At 38.4% G+C, this 19962-nt stretch overlaps 1 protein-coding gene across 3 annotated transcripts in view; it reads left to right on the forward strand.

Annotated features, from left to right (window-relative positions):
• LOC135324833 (mothers against decapentaplegic homolog 4) overlaps positions 1 to 19962 on the forward strand; it is a 29670-nt gene that overhangs the window by 738 nt on the left and 8970 nt on the right. The window contains exons 2-9 of one of the 3 annotated variants that reach the window (XM_064501798.1): positions 9446 to 9811; positions 10729 to 10903; positions 11349 to 11378; positions 12980 to 13195; positions 14956 to 15075; positions 15207 to 15317; positions 17528 to 17578; positions 19615 to 19798. In XM_064501798.1, the coding sequence (XP_064357868.1) occupies positions 9563 to 9811; positions 10729 to 10903; positions 11349 to 11378; positions 12980 to 13195; positions 14956 to 15075; positions 15207 to 15317; positions 17528 to 17578; positions 19615 to 19798 (1136 nt within the window). In that variant the 5' untranslated portion in view covers positions 9446 to 9562. The remainder of the gene's footprint in view (positions 1 to 9445; positions 9812 to 10728; positions 10904 to 11348; positions 11379 to 12979; positions 13196 to 14955; positions 15076 to 15206; positions 15318 to 17527; positions 17579 to 19614; positions 19799 to 19962) is intronic. The other 2 variants (XM_064501800.1, XM_064501799.1) reach the window with 2 other exon arrangements.

Here is a 19962-nt window from a genome sequence, read left to right on the forward strand (position 1 = left end):
CCCCCTCCCCCTTCCCCTTTTTTCTTTCTTTCTTTTTTTTTTTTTGGTGGCCTCTCGGAGACTTTCCTGCCGGTCTGTCCCCGGTTAAACTTTTCTCCGCCGCGCCTCTCCCGCAGACCACTTTCCTCACGCTCTCCCCCGTGCATCAGGCACGCCGTGTGTTTTTGTGCGAGCTGCGTCGTGTCCAGTTCTTCGAAATCTGCCATGTTACTTAGTGTAACAGCGAACTCCGCGCTTAGCTTCTTCCGAGCTGGCCCTGGGCTGCTCGGTACGGGAGATTAATTAAAGATTACTCTTCCCTTACTGTTCTTCTTCCTTCCCCATTTCTGGGGGCGTGGGTTTTTTTGGGGAGGTTTGTGACTGGTTGCATAGTTGAGCCCTACAGGATTTACTGCTGAAGGTTGGTTGATTTATGGGGTAATCTGGTTGCGGGTTAGATGTATTATTATTTAGAGCCCAAATTGTACTACTGCAAACCGATTATTGTCAAACGCACACAGTCGGACTAGGATCGTGGTGTCTTTTACCACCACCTCTCAAATTATCTTGGTTAAGAATGGTGTGCCACTGTCAACAGGCTGTCACATTTTAAATTATAAAAGTCCTGTAGTTTTGTTACTTGGTTCAGTAATACAGATCACTTTATGTAAGTTGGTTAAAATAGCTTAATTGTGTTATAAAATCAAACGTGTTTTCCTACTCCAGTGTCACGATAAGTAGGCAACTTGTCCTTCTGGCCCTCATCTTATCTCGGCCAGATTACTACTGGAAGGAGTTCTACTCACTTTGCATTCGCCAACCTCTTTTGATTTATTTGCTGCATAAGCATGCATATTTAATGTTGATATAGAAACTATTTCAAAGAACTGAAGTCTAAAGAAAAGCAGCAAATGTCTCAAACTGATTAGAATTCCTTTTTTTTTTTAAGTAGATGACTCTCTGCATAATGCATTCAATTACAACTAACACAATAGGCGTGTGGGTTTTGAGATGTATCAACTTATCTAGGGGAGAACAAAGGTTCTTGGAGCAGCTTGTTCGGTGGTGCTGTTGAGGAACAGCCTTCACCGGGCTGTTGTTAAGGTCCTATTGGAATTCTAGGACTGTTTTCATATGTTGTTAACCTTGTGAAAAACTCTACTTTTGGTTGGGGCTGGAATTTTCCATGCTTGCTTTGCCCAGAGGTGATTTTTTTTTTTTTAAGCTTGAACAAATGCAGAGAACATTATCCCTGTGCAGATTACAATAAAGAACAGATGTTATCTAATACACCTATTGCTCGGGTATGGAAACATTACGTACAAACGAAAAATCACACCACTTTCGCCTGAGCAAGGTTTGACTCTTCCTTTTATTGCTTGGTTTAGCCACAATTGTTTCCTCTGATTGTGAGGTTTTGACAGATTGCTTTTTGTCCTTATTGAAGGAGGATTTCTGCAAAAAGATGGGTCTTGCAGAATGTCCCGGAAAAAGGTTCAGTTTGGGCTCGTTCTGTCCCTCTGTGGCAAGCAGTTCCACAGCGTGTGGCTTTCTAAGCGTGTTTTCTCCTTCCTTTCCAAAGTTTTCATCCTCTCCTTATGCACTAGTGTCCCTTCCGTAAACGGACCTCTTGCTAGGTCAGGCATGACGAGTGGCTTCTCAGTTGTGATGTAGCGCGAGTCTCGGTGACTAGATCTGTGTTGCTGAAATAGATCCAATTGTATGTTACGCTGGAAGAATTTACTGCCCTTTCCAGGCTCCTGGTGCAGTGCGTGGTCTTCCTTCTCTGGCCGTGCAGAAGCCTGTATTGAAAAAAGGAGTTTTTGATCTGCATGCTTTCTCAAAAATGAAAAGATAGGGAGGGAAGGGAAACTGAAATGAAAAATGTAGCTTTCTAGGATTATAAATGTGTGTTTATGTAGTCGTACCAGCATGGTATTACTAGCTATATCATAGTGTCCTGCCCCCCCCCCCCCCCCCCCCCCGGTGCAGTCAGATTCAAAGACAAAAAAAGGATTTGGGGGCTTTTTTGCTGTTGTATTAGTATCTTGAAGATGGTGAAAAAAGTGGAACCGTGTGCAGCAGAAATGCTTACTGTGCTCCACTTAGAGGGTCAGTCTGTAGCGTTTGTAAAATGCTTTTGAAAGCAGTTGAAGTGCAGAGGTGGAAGCTGGGGCGAGTCAACAGGCTGAGAGCTACAGTTGGGCAGCTAAAACATCAGATTAGTTCCTTCCACAAACAAATAATTGCTCACACTTGTTAATGTGGAATAATTTTCAGGCAACTCTAAGCAGCAACTATTTCATATTAAAACTCTTCACTAGTTCCTTTTATGGTGTAATATACCTTAATTTTTTTATCTACTGACAGTGAGATGAGCAGAATTGATATTGATGATTCAAACACATGAACAAAATAGTATTCTGGCTAATGTTAGTTGTTCCTGTAAAGAACAGGAAGGTAGTGTAGTTCCTGCTTAGTGCTGTTTCTTTTGCTCTTTAATACTAATTATTCTTATGTCTAAAAACATTCTGGTATTGTTCACCCTTTGGACAAGTAGATAATAGTCTAATGTTCTGTAAAGTATCTGCAGTCAGTTCACTTACTCATATCTTCATCAAATCATGAACTGTCTTTTGTTTTATTGGTTTATGTATTTTTCTTTATCATGTTTATCATAAAACTTCTACTACTGCATTATTAAACAGCAAAACTCTATAGTAATGTTTTGGTGTTTAAAAACTATCAAATACATATGCTGCTTCTGACTTCTTTGTGTGTATCTAATTTTGGAGGCAAGTGCTTATGCAAGATTTTGTGTCCTTTATCCATGCGAAATGTTCCAGCAAGATGTCAATTTGTACACTATTCTGATGAGCCAGTTTGTTAGCATTGTGTTACTGCATGGTATAAAAATGTTGGAAATCCGTGACTGGGATTGTTGTTGCTGATAAATCCAGCTCCCGTAGCATCAGTGGCAGCTTCAAACCGCTCGTTCTTATTTTTTCTTAAATATTTTCCTCAAACAGCTGCCTTCATATTTGCAACTTAGAAATTTGTTTTTGATCATCAGGATGTTTTTCTCATTAATTGACTCTTTCAGCGTATCACTGCCCAGAGTTAGAGGCCGTACATCTCCACATTTGACAGTGCACAGCACCATAGGTCCTGATCTGGCTGTAGCCTGTCTTTGCTACCACAATATAAATGATAAATGTCTGTGTCTTTATTTTTTACTTTAAAGCTCAGACAGTATGTACTCTGATAGTAGTAGTACTACTCTGACCATAGTAGTAATGACTACTTAAGTTATGGTGCATCACAAAGAATAATCTGCCCACAAACTTGCTGACTTGCTTAGACTATTCTGCAGTATATTACAATGGATAATGGCAAAATTATCTTAAGGTTCATAGTATAAATAGAAATGGTGTATTGCACATGGTGAATACCATCAGACGCACTTGGTTGCCTGACATTGTCGTCTTTATCATCCCATTACACGCTTGTAACACCTGCACTCATAATGATACACCAGTATGAAAAATTTTCAGTTGTGTATTTCAGTGCACCATACGATATTTTTCTTTAACTGCTGCTTAAACATCTGTGTTCATATTACTTGAAATGTTCTAAAGCAAAATACAAAAGCTGAGGTGACACATGACTTTCTTCTGATCAATTTGTACTACAAGATCCCTGACCTCTCTCAGCTTTGCTGCATAAAGACTTCCTGTAGAAACAAGAGTTAGAGCCCTGAATGTGTCATCTGATATTAAGCATATGTAAAAATCTTTCTCTTTGGTTTTTAACACTGCAGACCAGTTGGATTTCTATCACAACTGTTTATTTCGGACTTCTTGTGCATGCCGTTGCAAATCCGTCTTGCGTTCTTTATTCACTTTTGACTTCTCAGTGTATTCTGCCCCATCCCCAGCCTCCACCATTTGGCATGTTTATCTGCCTTCCCCTTGAGCGTTTTTGGACCTTCAATACACAGTCGTTATATGGAACCTCTTTTCTGAACTAATCTGCAAGGCTATTTCCCTTTCTGCATCAGAAGCTTTCCAAAGGCTCACTGCTGTCCCGACACCTGCAGAAACTATTTGTCCTGCTGCGCTAAGGTTGTACTATACTTCTTGGCATTTTCTATTTAAATACAGCAATTAACATTTTGTTTTAAAAGCTAAGATGCTAAAATTTTTGACTTGATCCCTCCTAATCACACTGGTTCTTGTGTGATTGGTCCTTAAAGAACTGAAATCTTGGGAGTGTCTCAAGTTGTCTCTTGTTTGGAAAATGCCTAGTTTATCATGGAAACTTACAAATAAAATATATGTTAAGAAAGTGGTACGGAGGGGCTTTTGGCCCTTTGCCCATATCTTAAAGTAATTATCCAGTAGCATTTGGACTGTCACATTTTTAGACTGAGTTTCTTGGTGAATTTGATCCCTCAGCAGCTGTGATTGGCTTAAACCCTACTGTAAATGAATAGGGTAGTGTATCGTATCAGCACTGGGCCCGGATTAACCGTCTTGCCCAAGCTGCTGGATTGCTGGTTGCCTGTATCATGTTCCTCTGCGTTATGTCCCTGACTTCCAGTTTCATCCACAGCAGCCTGGTTTTTCTTGTGTAAGCATACTATTTCCTTTTCTTGTTTTGGGTAAACAGTTAGTTGTTCTGCCCAAGTTGTAAAGTGTGGCTTCTGATAGCTGTGCAAAGTTTTGAAAAGACGAAGTGGATTATGTTTTGTGGGAGGAGAGAGGGAAGATAGTGACTTGCAAATGTTAAGAAGTGTTCATGTGGGCTTCTTATTAATATATAGGAAAGAACTTGAAAGTTCTTTTCAGAAATCTGATTTTGTAACTTCTCAGCAAATTTCAAACACACTAGAGGAAGGGATTTTCAGATAAGTTTTAAAATTTGTTTGGCCGAATAGCCTCGGCATGTTGACAGATGTTTAGATGAAACTCTTCATATTTTTAACAGCCCTTGCACTTAGATCTCTGAGCTTTGACTTCAGTTGTCTATTACTGTAACAAGACCTCTGTAAAAGCAAGGAAATCAAGTCCATGTGGTTTTTTTTCTAATCGCAAAAAGCAGAAAACCTTGATTTTCTCCTAATAAAACTCCTGTACTCTCTTTGGAGTGTGTGTGTACGCATGTATGTACATATATATATACATATATATATATATATGTATGTCTCTGCACACTTTTTTGTTTAAGAGTGCCAAAGGATCCCCTTTGTTGAAGCATATCTCAGCACTTCTAAGGCCTATCTCAGCACTTCTAAGGCCTTGTGTGAGGCCTGCCAAGTGGTGGTATCTCTTATATACCTAGTACGCTGTGTGAAGAGTTGCTGCAAATATTTGGAAGTCATGCCTCGCACTGTTTTTGTTACCCTTGGTTTTTGGCGCACATAAGCACTTGCTCTTAAGCCATGCTAGCTTATAATATTACTTTGCTGGTGCAGCTGAAGGGATGCTGGCAAACAAGGTGGAATATTAATTTTCTGTTCCATAATCCATTGATAATCCCTTTGGGTGAGATCTCTCGTCTGCTTTTTATACTTTGCTTAATTTTGTTTAGTGTCAGCTTGACCAGGAGCACCTTGCTTGCCTAAATGGGAGTGCTCTCCTGGAGCTGCTAACTAGCAGTAGGTTTTCATAGTTTTTGCAGAAGATTCTGGGCATTAACCTGGGTCTCCATTTTCTGGTGATGTTACTAAAATGATTGCTATTTTGAGGGACAGAATTTAGTAGTTGATCTGAGAATAGTGGAATAGACTGAGTCGGTATTGTTTTTACTCTGCTTTACTACCCGTAGGATAAATGTAAATGAAATAAAGGCACTGGTGTGGAAGCTCAGTAATGTTACTTTCACATACATAAGTCAATAATATATTTGATTTTAATTATTTAAGATAGCCTAGTGTTACAGATGCATATGTTTCTAGAATCTATTTATACTGTTCAGGTAACCATTTTTGGCGGAATTATCTGCAGACATGAAAGTGAGGCATGTGGCACCAGTGTTGCATTTTTAATTTTAAACAGCTGCTTCGTGTTTTGAATTTCATTGCCTAGGCTGAAAAGATGCATCACCCTTCGCTAAGGCAGTGTTATGGAAGTAGGATGGACAGGAGAATTACAGTGTTTGTCCTATCCTGCATCAGTCTTTAAGGCAGAGTTTCAGTTAATGGTTGCTTATCAGTTCTCTGAGATAGGAGTGTGTTTGCAGTAGATCATCAAAGGTGTTCTTAATTACTTGTCAGCTTAACTTCTCTTCTTTTCCAGATTTATCTCCTCTCCAGAGGATCTTATTCTTGTTACAGTTCTTAGACTATGACAGAACAGTAGTTGTTATACGCTTCTTTTATAACATACCTACATACTTATTTTTTGAAATAAGTTACTTTCCATAACATGAGGTACTTCTCTCTAACTTTATAGCTTCTTATGTTAGTTTGTCCCGTTTTTCTTCTCTGTTCCCATCATGTTACAACAACAGGCAGAAAAATACATCTTTTATTCCTGGGCAGGCCTCATCAGGTGCAACTGAAAACTTGGCTGCAAACAGCGTGTCCTGCTGTCATTTTTCTTGCGTTCTCTATTCTTGCTAGCCTGTTTCCCCCGAAGGACTCGTGCCCGTTGCTGTTTCCGTGACCGCTGTGGGTGGAGGGAAGGAAGAAGGGCTTTGCTCAGTATGTTCTGCTCTACCTATTCCACAGCAAGTCTAACCTTTAGCTGTAGCGTGGGATCACCTGTGGAGGGGGAGTGCTAAATCGCAGGAATGATATTAAAGTCTCACGCTCGCATCAAATGAATTGAATGTTAAATCACATAAACAAGCATAATGTTGTTTTACAGAACATATAGCACTCCGTTTCTGGGGGCATCTTAGGACCTTATCTTCAAAGGCTGCCTTCTAAAAATATAGTGTGTTAAGATTGCATCTTGCTTTTACTTGTACACATAAAAGTAATAGAGTAAGAAGGTGTTAAGGCACTTCTCGAATGTGTGACTCAGTCAACGATAGGCTTGTAGAGCTACTTTGTGAGATATTAAATTTCTGGAATGTGAACGAACTTGGCTTATCTGCAGAATATACTAGTGCTTGTAGTGCTTCAGGAGAAATATATCACAGCACTTATCAATATATGCTGTTTTGATAGCCACTAGCAGACCCCCTTGTCCTGTGAATTGAATTTGCAACATGAAAGCCAGGATTTCTATAAAGGAGGCTTCTAAAGGAAGGCTCCTGAATTACCACGTAATTACACACCAGCAATGTGTAACGGTATTCACAATCCCGAACAAGTGGCCTGCCTTTCAAAAGTGCTGAACAGTCAGAAGCTCCTCTTGAATGCTGTGGCAGCTGAGGGGTGACTCAACGTTTCTGAAGATCATTCCACTTAAATAAGGATTTATTTGCTTGATCTTAGTCTTCTGAAAGTCGGCATGCAAAATTCTCATTCATAATTTTTAGGGGTGTAGGAAACAGAGCTGCAGGCCTAATAACTGTTTCTTTATTTAAACCTCTTGGCTAATATCTTTATCTAATCACTTATTTATGATTACTCTCTTATGCATATCTGGGGTGCTGTTTTATATTTAAGGAAAATGATGTTCTATTCTGTTTTAGCTGGCAAGCTTTTACAGATTTATGCGAGTGCTGGTTGCCATGGAGAATGACTGGCAGGTTAAGGTTGACTTTTAAAAGAGGCTTATTGAGTTGAAGTGCAAAAAAGCTAGTGTTGAGGGAGAAACTTTAATAGCTAGGTAAAGCGATCTTACTGAAACTTTCAGGGAATTGTTTTCCTTTGGAAGAGATTAGGTCCAAAAGCTTCTTTACAAAAAGAGAAAACTATTGAAAATGGAGAGGGGGGAGACTTGTGATGTTTTCCCCAAGTATACCACAGCACATTGTATTCAAGTTGAAATTGGAGAAAATATTAAATAGGGAAGACTTCATCTCATTATGTAATTGTGCTGGAATTGTCTTACGTTATTCCTTTTACAAGAAGGAAAAGGATGCATTCACGCTGTAATTTGTGTGATGCATTAACTTTCTAAATTAACACCCCCCGTTATTTTTGTGTGATGCATTCATTTCCAATAATTAGTTGCTACTGCTGTTGTCTCCACTAACAAATGGAAAATTCCAGTGCAGTAACAGGTCTTTGACTGGATGTGTTCCTCAGATAGTGGAAAAAAACTTCTTTCCCTTAAGTATTGAGATCAGATATATTTTATTTAAATTGCTTAGAACAACATGTTAGTTTCGGAAGCCTTATATTTTAAGCTTACTCAGATCATATAAATGTAATAAAATCAATAATGCATATCAGCTGCCAGTGTTTTAAAAAAGTTAGGCCTCATAGTTGTTAGAGTTTTATTACCTGGCTGACTACCTGAAACCGGAGTTGCTTGAAGAACCGAAGCAACCTTTTGACAGCATTAGACTCCTTTTTAGTGATTGCACAAAACCTACTATCCTAAGTCTCTGAATAAAGTAAGATGAAGTGCAACAATTAGTTCATTCAGAATTGGCAAAAGCAATACAGCTCTTCTCCTAAATTATGAATTAAAGGGAACTTGAAAAGGATGAGGTCTGCTAGTTCTGAAGGGAATGACATAGTGAGCAGAAACCACTCCAGGTGTATTTTCCTTACAGATGAGTTTAAAGGCCAAATATGTTATGATAAACTTCCTTACCCTTATGTTTAGTGTCATTAAAGCAGTTTTGTTTGACTGAGACAACTTGGAAATGCTTTTTAAATGATTTTATTGATTTGTCTTGATCCAAAGGAAGCTTCATACAAACGAGTAAATAGAAGTGAACTAGCTGGAATTCTCAAACACGTACAACGCTGAGTTATATGAAAGTGTGTTAAGCTAATGGCCAGATAAAATTTTTTGACTTCTTGATTAGCAAAGAGAAATACTAGAGCTAGTCTGAAGTCAGAACATAGCTGAAATATTTTAACAGGATCATTAAATACAGCTGACACATGATTCTCATTTACATTTATGCTTCTTCACTATTTAAATTTTGTTTAGATCAATGTCCCTTGATTCCCAGTCAGTCTTTTTCCTTGGTTTTGTCCTACCAGTAGAAAACACAGGAAATCAATGTCACTGTTCTCCTTTTCCTAATTTAAAGCCTGTTCATCTAATAATCCGTACCTTTCTATATGTACATATTCTGTGTACATGTATATAAAATATAATCTTTATTTAAATATTATTACTAGGGAAAAAGAGCTTTTATATCTAAAACTGTACAGGCAGTGTCTTAAGCATGTTTTGGCTATCATGGGACAAGCAATACAGTTTTTATGTGCTTTTAATATCCTGCACTTAGCTTGAAAATAAAAGAAACAAAAAGCCACAGACTTCCTTAGAAACATGATCTGCAATTTGTTAAAAACAATTCTAATGTAGATATTTTTTCCTCCTAGGTTTTACCAAGAGACAGTACATCTAACACTTAACTTGGATCATCTCTTGTTCATCAGCTTGAAAATCATAACAGCCCCCAAAACTGACATTTGATCTGAAAGAAAAAGCTGTGACAAATGGACAATATGTCTATTACTAACACGCCAACAAGTAATGATGCTTGTCTGAGCATTGTTCACAGCTTGATGTGCCATCGACAAGGTGGAGAGAGTGAAACTTTTGCAAAACGCGCAATTGAAAGTTTAGTTAAAAAGCTAAAGGAGAAAAAAGATGAATTGGATTCTTTGATTACAGCTATAACTACAAATGGAGCTCATCCTAGCAAGTGTGTTACAATACAGAGAACGCTGGATGGGAGGCTTCAGGTTAGTACAAGTGAAAATCAGACGTTTTCCTCCTAGTGGAATTGGAGCAAAAGTGAGTGAAACAGGATCCTAGAGTATTGAGGAAGAGTAGCCGTTCTGCTGCATTCCCTGCACCCCCATTTGTAGGCATGTTTTTGTGGCTGGAGCTTTGGACTGCTGCATTAGTTGATTTTTTTTTTTCATTTTTTTTTTTTCCTCAAAAGGAGCAGAAGGCCTTGGATCAGCCATTCTAAATGAGTGTGTGTGTGTGGCAGTAAAAAGCAGGTTCACGTAACAAATTCAGTTGTCTATCCTGGTATTTTGACTACAAGCTTCTGTTAGCTCTGTGTTGGTCAGCAGTGTGAAGACCTGTGATCCCTTGCTGAGATCCTGCAAGGGATCTGCACTGAGGATTTATGTTAGCCGATGTCATCAGGACTTCAGTACCTGTATAGCTTGGGTTGTGATGTCTTTGTTCCAGGACAGATGTCATGTTTGCTGGCTAGCTTTCTGTCTACCCTAGAAGCATTTTTTTTCATTTTAGAATGGATTGGCATTCTTCTACTTGCAAATTTCTTATAGTATAGCTTAGTACCTCGTTCCTCTTCTTCTGGAGCAAAGATCCTTCATCATCCATGGTGGGGGAGGTGAACATACATACTACATTAAGCATAAATTCTGCTTCTGCCATTTTGTATCCAGTAATTTTTCTTGAAGAATCACAGTGTTGAATTAACCATAGCAAAACCCTAATTGAAACTTATTTCCATTGAGTACAAATCTTCGGTAAACTGTACCACATTTTTTTTTCATATTTTGATGATGGAGAAAAGCTGTGTTGTTTTTTTTTTTTTTTTCTTCTTCCAGCTTTGCTCCTCACTAAGTAAAGGGAAATTTCTTGCTACTTTCCCAATCAACTTTTGTGTCTAACTTTTTAGGTGGCTGGTCGCAAGGGATTCCCTCATGTGATTTACGCTCGTCTTTGGAGGTGGCCTGATCTTCATAAAAATGAACTCAAGCATGTTAAATATTGTCAGTATGCTTTTGACTTAAAATGTGACAGTGTCTGTGTAAATCCTTACCATTATGAGCGTGTAGTATCGCCTGGCATCGGTAAGTAGATTCTTGATGTAAAGTGGAACAGTGGGAATAAGATGTAGAAATGTTTTCCTTTGATCTTAGAGAATACAGGCCTAAATTAGAAACGTTAACTTTTAATGATCTAATTATAGATTATTCTCATATGTTCTTGTCCATCTTCTTAATGGAGTTATTCTTATACCTTTGTTCCAAATTTGAAAGAACAGTTTGTGGCTTTTGTTTTAGCCTTTACCATTGACTTCACACACGATTCTGATAGTTAATGTGTTTCCTAAGAATAATATAGCATCTAGAGTTGTGTGATGCAGGGGTATAGCGTGTGGATTCTTTAATGCTGATTTGCATAGACTTATAAATTTGATGTTCAAGTGTTATTATAAAGACTTGTGTTTATATAATGCCCCCTTTTTTCTTCTCTTTCTCTCCCTCTCTCTTTTTTTTTTTCTTTTAAATAAAGATCTCTCAGGACTGACACTACAGAGTTCTAGTAAGTAGTTCTGTTTACTGTTACATTTCTATGGGTGCAAACTGTATTAGACTCTTAAATATATGCTCAATGTACTTATACCGATGTATCTTTTTGGGAGGGAGGATAAAGAGCAGGTGGAAATGCATTTATCTCCCCAGTTTTGGAAAACTTTAAGCAGTGTAGGAGAGGCAAGTATATTGATCAATCCTATCAGTAAAGGCTTCACTTCAGCTCGTAGGTATGTCCTGTTTTCATCACCTACCACTTATAAACCTCACTAAATAAAAACAAAAAAATCCTCACTGGGGAATGCTGCTAACAAAAAAAAAGAGCATATGCAGTAGTATGATATACTAATTAACTGAATTGGGAATAATAGATGCTTATTATTTAATAAATAGTTTAGCAAGTAAACAGTAGGACTTGCAAATAAAAATTCTGCAATTAATATGCAATTGAATGAAGCAGTCTAATCTTATTACTCGCTCTGAAAATTATGGGGGAAATGTTTAAAACTTGAGAGAAGTTGGACATTGTTTGACATATTCAGAAATCACTGAAATTGTGCAGCTGGTAAATGCTTTATTTCAAAACTAGAGTGCTTGCTTTTAGAGGAAATGCATAGAGAAGTAGATTTGTTTAACCCTGTGCTTGCATGTTATTAGAAATGTTCAAGCAAAAGTGACTTAAATCAAACTGCTAATGTCAGGCTTTAACTTGGGTGTTTCTCTCTGCTCATTTGCCAAAGTTGCCAGTGTTTTCTGAAAAATGATCTTTTATACAGTATCAAAATGTAAAGACCAGTAATTAAGTACCTGTGTCTTTCATTGCCGTGCTACTGGTTTTTTTGCAGTGGGAAACAGAAAATTACGGTCATATTCTAATATATCTAAGTCTGCTTTAAAAATGAACATGGGATTTAATGTAGTTTGAGAGTTTAACATGCTCAGTGGAATATGTAGACATAAATTCTTGTGGTGGTGATGGTAGTAATTTCCTTACGCTGTATGTGGAGTATTATGAATTAATGGCTACGCTGGAGAAGATGGAGTAGCTGCTATATAACCTTTGAATGTGAACTTGTTGCTTCTGGTCAATTACAATGGGAGTTGCTTAAAATTATTTTTAAGGGAAACTTAAAGGTTTTTATATGCAAGTTCATGAATTATATTTTTCATAGGAGGCTTATTCCTTGTAGTTCTGACTTTTAGAGTAGGAATTGTTCTGTTACTGCATTAACATATACTGGGCACTCGTCAAAAAGCGTGTTCCCCACTCTCCTCTTTTTAGCTGTGTCCAATCACGTGCTGATGGAATAGAAAACAAAATGAGATGGGAATGTACTACTATGGGGCTAAACTGCTTGCTTGAAAGCAGTAAGCAAATTAAATGCTTTGGTTTGCCATCCAGCTATGCTTTAAAATTTTCTGTTGCTGGTTTTAAGTGTTTATTTGTAATATAAAGGATGTTTCTCAGTGTTTTAGCAATGTTTATATAGGTTAAATGCCCCACCCAGTAGTTTTGATAGCATTGTTATTGCTTGAAAGTAGTAGTGCAATTGATATTTAAATCTTGCAAATAAGTTTGCTTCGCATATTTAAGCATTTGCTTCTTCACAGCTCCATCAAGCATGTTGGTGAAAGATGAATACGTTCATGACTACGAGGGGCAGCCGTCATTGTCGTCTGCTGAAGGCCATTCAGTCCAAACCATCCAGCATCCACCAAGTAACAGAGCATCTACAGAGCCTTACAGCACCCCAGCCATGTTAGCTCCTGCTGAGGCTAGCACTACCAGCACCACTAATTTTCCCAACATTCCTGTGGCTTCAACAAGTAAGATCATTGAGATTATACGGAATACTAAACTGTAATAATGTGAACAGTTAAAGATAACCACTGATCTTGCTGAAAATAGGTCTTGCATGGGAAATGCATTGTTGCCAGATTACACTGATACAGTGTAGTGATAACATGATCTAGGCAGTTTTGTAAGTGTTAAAATGAGGATTTACTTGCAGCTTAATTTGAATAACCTTCTCTAGTAAACTTTTTTGTTGTTTTTCAACAATGAGACTGACACTACCTGAACATTGCAAGACTGTTTTGAATAGTCCAAGAGCTTCAATGATGCAATGTTAAGCTGTTGACCATTGCCAAAAAGTAATATGGCTGATATTCGAATAATTGCTGTAGGAATGGGAGAACCTTAATATTTTATTACGACAGCAAGCGGGGTGACAAACTGATTTATTTGAAGGTGGCAGTATTGAGAGGTTCCCAGACAGTTCTATTCATTGTTTTTTAAGCTGAGAGAATGAGTCTTCCAGGTTTAACCTGCTTCTTTTTGTAACTGCCCGCTGTACTACCAAAGTTACAGCCTTAATATCTTCATAAGTCCATTGAGGTCTTGTATCTAAGCTTTCTGTGACTGCTCTGTGTGTATTTGGTACACGTGGAAGAGTCTGGGTAACCTGCATCAAACCTCACACTTGAGTTTAGCAGGACAGTAGAGCATTCCCACGTTACTTAGGCATTGTCCTGCAGCCCTAACTTAGGGAAACTATGAAGTTTGGAGGGAGTTCATATATTCTGCATCACTTAAGTATCAAAGGTATGTGAATATAATGAATTTCATGCTATTAAATTTAAATTATGGTGGCATGATATTTAGATTATGTTCTTTAATTTTAGCTGCTGACTTTTCTGGTAAACTAATGATATTTTTGCCAAGCTGACATGTTGTTTGTATTTGTCTCCAGAGGAAAATAAAAAAGATAGGTGGCTTAATTGTTTTGATTAAAAAGCTGTTGTGCAAAGGCAATAACTTTTTCTCATCAGTGCTATAATTGTTGGAGCCAAGTGGACAGGAGAAACCTCGGTTTTGGTATAAGTTTTGAATGTCTTAAATTCTGCTAGCGAGACCAGTTTGAGAGTGCAAATCTACTTGTGAAACTGATAATCAGTTTACTGTTGATGGCTGAGCTGAAGCCTTTTAAAATCAAATTCTGTTAACCTGTTCTGAAATTTTTGTAGCTTTACTTTAAAGCCTAGACAAGTCTTGAATCACTTATTTGGGAGAGGAGGAAAAAAAAAAAGAAAAAACCAGCTTTCCCAGAGAGGAGTCCAGTGATGTATGCAGCTGTGTTCCAGCACTATTTGTAAAAATAAAATACTGTTCAATATGTTTTGGAGGAACACATATTTAAGCGAGTGTCCTCATTAGGAGCAGTAGTAGTAACATGTCGAAGATAAGCACTTATTGGGCAAACTGTTGGCCTGTTTATTCAATAAAACATTTAGCATCTCTGCTTTTCTTTCAAACTGAAAAATGAGATGTGAACAAAACAAAGATGCTGTTGATAAATACAGTTTTCTGCCTACTTCTACTCCTAAAATATTAAGGGTGTCTCGGAGTCAAAATTAGCTGATAAAAAAGTTTCCTAAGACACTCTGGGGGGTGGAAAAAAAGTACTGAAAACAGAGTGTGCATTGCAGTGCCCTCACTTGGGTGTGTTTTCCTACCCAGTAGTGCTGAGCTCTTCTTAATTAAAATTTTGGAACGCTCATGAATAGGTAGTGTGTTCTTTTACCAGGTCACCCTCCCAGTATATTGACAGGTAGCCATAGTGATGGACTCTTACAGATTGCTTCAGGGCCTCAGCCAGGAACTCAGCAGAATGGGTTTACAGCTCAGCCAGCTACTTACCATCACAGTGAGTATATACATACGTGCACTCTTCTTAGTTTTCTAAAACCAGTTTCCAAATGTTCAGGAGAAATAGAGGATTAGAAATAAGATACCAAAAAACTCCCTTAAAAACCAACAGCTCCTTTCTTTTTCTAGATAGTACTACAACTTGGACTGGAAGTCGAACGGCAGCCTATACGCCTACCATACCTCACCACCAGAATGGCCATCTTCAGCATCATCCACCTATGCATCCTGGACATTACTGTAAGTAATGCTGATTATAAAATCATTTATTTTCAGTTTTTCTAATGGTGGGAACTCACTTGTGATTATTTCCTCCACCTTCAAAACCTAATCTTTCTTGTTATAAAACTACAATTACTGGGCCTAGTGTATTCTGACAGTTAAATATACAAGCTTAATGGACCTCTTTCAATTAAAGCAGTGGAGAGGAGACCAAAAATTCAGATAGCTATAGTGATACCATCTATACTATAGCTGTTTTACTGTAACTAACAAAAATAGTGTTTCCTTTTTAAACCTCTAGTTTATAAGCCTCTGTAATTTTGCAATAAATACTTCCTTGGATCTGAAAAACAATTGTCCAAAAGTTGATACAGAATGTGTTGCTTGGATCGTTTTCCTTCACAGTTTTGAAGTTGATACTTTTGTTCTCTAGAAGTTTTGAAGTCTCATCTTGCCTTAATAATAGAGTACTCTAAACTTTGGAGGACATGTTTGTCCGTGTGTACTAGCCAGTTTAAAAGAACTTTTTGAAAACTTATGCTGTAAATACTTGTCAGCAGAATGGTCTTGCGACAGCCTGATTCATGAGTGCATTTGGCACACAAACTTGAAAATCTCTCTGGGCTATGAAATAAGACTGTAACCTCTCCTGTTATGGTACGGGAGTTGGGGAAGGAAAAAAATTACCAAATTTCTATTGTAGGTACCTAGCAGAGTATGTGCATTGTTTAAGAGTACAGTGCAAAAAAACCTCTCCCGATAACAAACAAGCAAACAAACACAAAACTTTCTTAATTTTGCTATTCAGGAATGGCAAAAAGCTGGAATTGTTCTGGATTTCCTAATATAGTACTTAACCAGTTAATCTGTGTGCAGCAGTCATTGTTCTTGAGCTAGTAGAGGGGAGAATATAATGTGAGGTAATGTTAGAATGACTTTCCAACTTGTCTTTATGAAGAAAAATTGTGTTTTAGATCTGGTTATTAAATTTAATTATTCTGTTCTATTAGGATCCCACTTCATTTTTCATCTTACTTGTCAGAAATACCAGGATTGAAAAACTGTACTGGTGCTGTAGATACTCTATAAATGTCTTTCAGTGCATGTATCTTTCCATAATTAATATTTGTAACTGAATGGTGATACCACATAGTGCTTTTCTTGGCTGCTGCCTCTTCTCACTTCAGAAAGTCTCATCTTTTGACACCTACCAACGTTGTGCCTGTTTTGACATCTTGTTGGAGAAGCTGCTGTTACTTACAAAATTATGTTTTAAGTCTCTGCTTGTTCCGTGCTGCCTCTAAGGGACCTTTTTAACAAGAACAAACGGACCTTTACCAAGACCATATTCAATATATTTTTCTTTCTTTAGAAAACTAGTTTTCTAGGGTTCTTCTTTCTCCCTCCATCCTTGAGAAAATGTTTCTTTAAAGTCAAGTCAGGGAGGGTGTAAAGAGGATGGGGCCAGCCTCTTCTCAGTGGTTGCCAGCAATAGGACGAGAGGCAACAGGCACAAACTGAAACACAGGAAGCTCCATCTGAACATGAGGAAAAACTTCTTTACTGTGAGGGTGACAGAGCACTGGAACATGTTGCACAAAGAGGTTGTGGAGTCTCCATCATTGGAGATATTCAGAAGCTGTCTGGACAGGGTCCTGGGCAACCTGCTGTAGGTGACCCTGCTTGAGCAGGGTGGGGTTGGAGGTCCCTCCAGAGATCCCTTCCAACCTCAGCCATTCTGTGATTCTTTGAAGTCCACAGCAACCTGGGCAACTTGTTCTGTGAATGGTGAAACTAATGAAGCTTGGTTTCTGGCAGTATTACGTTGTGTGCCCCTATACAGCGATTCTCTCCTTGCTCAACTTGGGGCTGGGAGTGAAGCCTAAGTCTTCTTTCTGTTACAACTCCACGATACATCTAGTTTCTGCTGTCTCCTGGAACTGGCTCTGGCTTGAGCAGCATGGATGACTTATACTGCAGCCTTTTCTCATGGGATACTACCTGAGTTCCTTGCTCTATTCAACTTCTGGATTTTCAGGAAGCCTGCAAGAGTGTAGTTCTTCTCTGGACGTTCATCTCCTCTGCCAGATTTGGCTAGTGTATCACAAATCCCCTAAACTTCTGAATCTCTGGCATCCTCTCACAAGCCTTGTTTCCATAGGAAAGCAGGATAAAAAAGAAAAATTTTTTTTAAATATGTAAAATAAACTGCTTGCTTTCTCTTGAAGGGCCAGTTCACAATGAACTTGCATTCCAGCCTCCTATATCAAATCATCCTGGTAAGTGAAATCTTCTGAAATGGTGTGCTACATATTCTGGAAACTAATAACTTTCTGTTATGAGTCTAATTTCTCCTAGCAAGTACTCTGAAATTTGTGGGATATGTTTTCCAAAGGGGAGGAGAGGAGGAAAGAACATTTTTGTGATAAGTCTCCTTTTGAATTTGGACCTCTGTGTTTTAAAGCAGTGTGAACTGAGCTTAGTTTAGGTTCCTAAATCAAATTGCTGTCCTTAAACGCACGCTGAGCTGCTCTCTAGTCCTGGAGGTTTCTGCACTCTGTAGCTAGTGGTTGGATATTGAAATTTGCTAGGTGCCTAACTTGTGCTTTTGTGCGTGCTTAGAAGCATCATGGAGCTAGGAGTCCATCATCGCAGCTGGGTACCTTAAAGGATAGGTATTGCCCTACTTAGCGTTGTGGTGCTCACATCCCTGCTCGGATCAGAGCGTACAGGCGTCACTAATCGTCACTAATTGGAGCAGCTTAGGGAACCGGCAGGCCTTGCCTCGCAGCGCACGCTGGCATCGCTGCGGATGCAAGGTGGCCTTCCGTTGTTAGCAGCAGCAAAGCAGCTGCCTGCACAGTTGAAAAAGTTAAAAGTTTAACTTTTTATTCATTGGCCAGTGACTAAATCGGTACCAGAAATGAACGGGCAATAATTGCACGCTGAATTTAACTGTAGCTAAATTGTACTCGGTACGTATTTTCACCCTATTAATATTATTTCCTCAGACACATGAGTATTTATTTGAAATTGAAAAATTTTAAGGAATTCAAACACTGGTTTATTCTTTTCTAATAAGAACAGAATAATGGTTTCTCAAGACAAATTGCTGTGTTGTTGTCTTTTGTGCTTCTGTTTGTTTGAAATGAATGAATAACTATTTATGTTAATGGTAGTGGAAGAGCTCTCTTTTCTGATTGCTTACCCAGGCTGTTGTGTTTAGGTCCTATCACTTCAGCTTTCCCTAAATGCAGTACACAGTACTGATAATTTTCTTTGGCCTCTTCAGCAAGCCACTTAAGTGCGGGCTGTGTGTTACCCTTTTGTGGAAGTGGTCCACAAAGGTGCTGTGAGTCTCTGAAATCCCCAGTAACTTAAGCTGGTGGAAACTTTTGGATGTATGTGTCTGAAAAGAGAAACTAATGCTTAGAGTGCTCACAACAGGCTTTGCAGAGGATTTGAAAAGCTGGGTGCTCTCAGCTCGCACAAAAGCAGCAGATACACGTAACATGTTGTGTTGTCAGGTTTCCTTACTTGAACGTTTGGGTTTCAGTAGCATCCTCTAAGGAGTCAGGGCTTCCCTTCTTCACATGGCAGCTTCTTCCAAGTGCCATCTTTTGTTTGTAGCTAGTTTTTCTTTTTAAACTAGTATGAGTTAAAAAGCCTCTCTTTGTTATTAAAACATGTCATTTTGTTCCGCTCCCTTGCTTAATGTTGTTTTTCTCTGATGCCTTTCTTGTTTGCTGATAAGATCAGTATCTGATCTTTGAGATGTTTTTCCCCTCTGCCCTTCTTTCCAAAGCCTGTTTGCCTTGCAGAGAGGATAGAGAAAACTGACCTCACTTTGGAGGTAGTTACTTTTATATCTCAAGCAAGATCTGTTTGAGAGTTAGTTTCTATCAGCCTAGCTTTGGATAGGCATATATACACTACTCCTTTATGCTAGAGGAGTACAAAATCAAACCACAGTCATAAGGCGCAGGGGTGCAGATGGCTTACAAAATCCAACTAGAATTATAAACTGTATGAAGATTTGTGAGATCATCTTAACTATATACAGAAAACATAGTTGATATTTAAAGATAACAGCATTGATAAGCGATCAAATAAAACCTACAAACCCGTGGTATTTGTAGCATGTAGTATTTTCTCTACTAGTAAATGTGCTTTTGTCCATCTAAGCTTGCTTATGGGCATGTGCACTCCTACTCTGAAAGAAAAATGCAGCTACAAGGCATAATCAGTCACCTCTAATGGGTTTGTAGGGCTTTTTTATATACATTTCAGTCTGTTAATTGTTTATCATCTTTAGCTCCAGAATATTGGTGTTCAATCGCATACTTTGAAATGGATGTGCAAGTTGGGGAAACATTTAAGGTTCCTTCAAGCTGTCCAATTGTAACTGTTGATGGATATGTGGATCCTTCTGGAGGAGACCGTTTTTGCCTGGGCCAGCTTTCCAACGTGCACAGAACAGAAGCCATTGAGAGAGCAAGGTATTCTACAGATACCAAAAGCTTCAGTTGTCTGCTGTGTTTGATAATATTTTATGCTGTGTTTTCAGTGTGTCTGCCTTCTGAAATTACAAGTATGGTATGTACTTTCGAGCTGAATTAGCTATAGCTGAATATGTATTTCTAGGCCACTACCTTAATGCATT

Source organism: Dromaius novaehollandiae, chromosome Z, assembly GCF_036370855.1.
Source record: "Dromaius novaehollandiae isolate bDroNov1 chromosome Z, bDroNov1.hap1, whole genome shotgun sequence".
NCBI lineage: Eukaryota > Metazoa > Chordata > Aves > Casuariiformes > Dromaiidae > Dromaius > Dromaius novaehollandiae.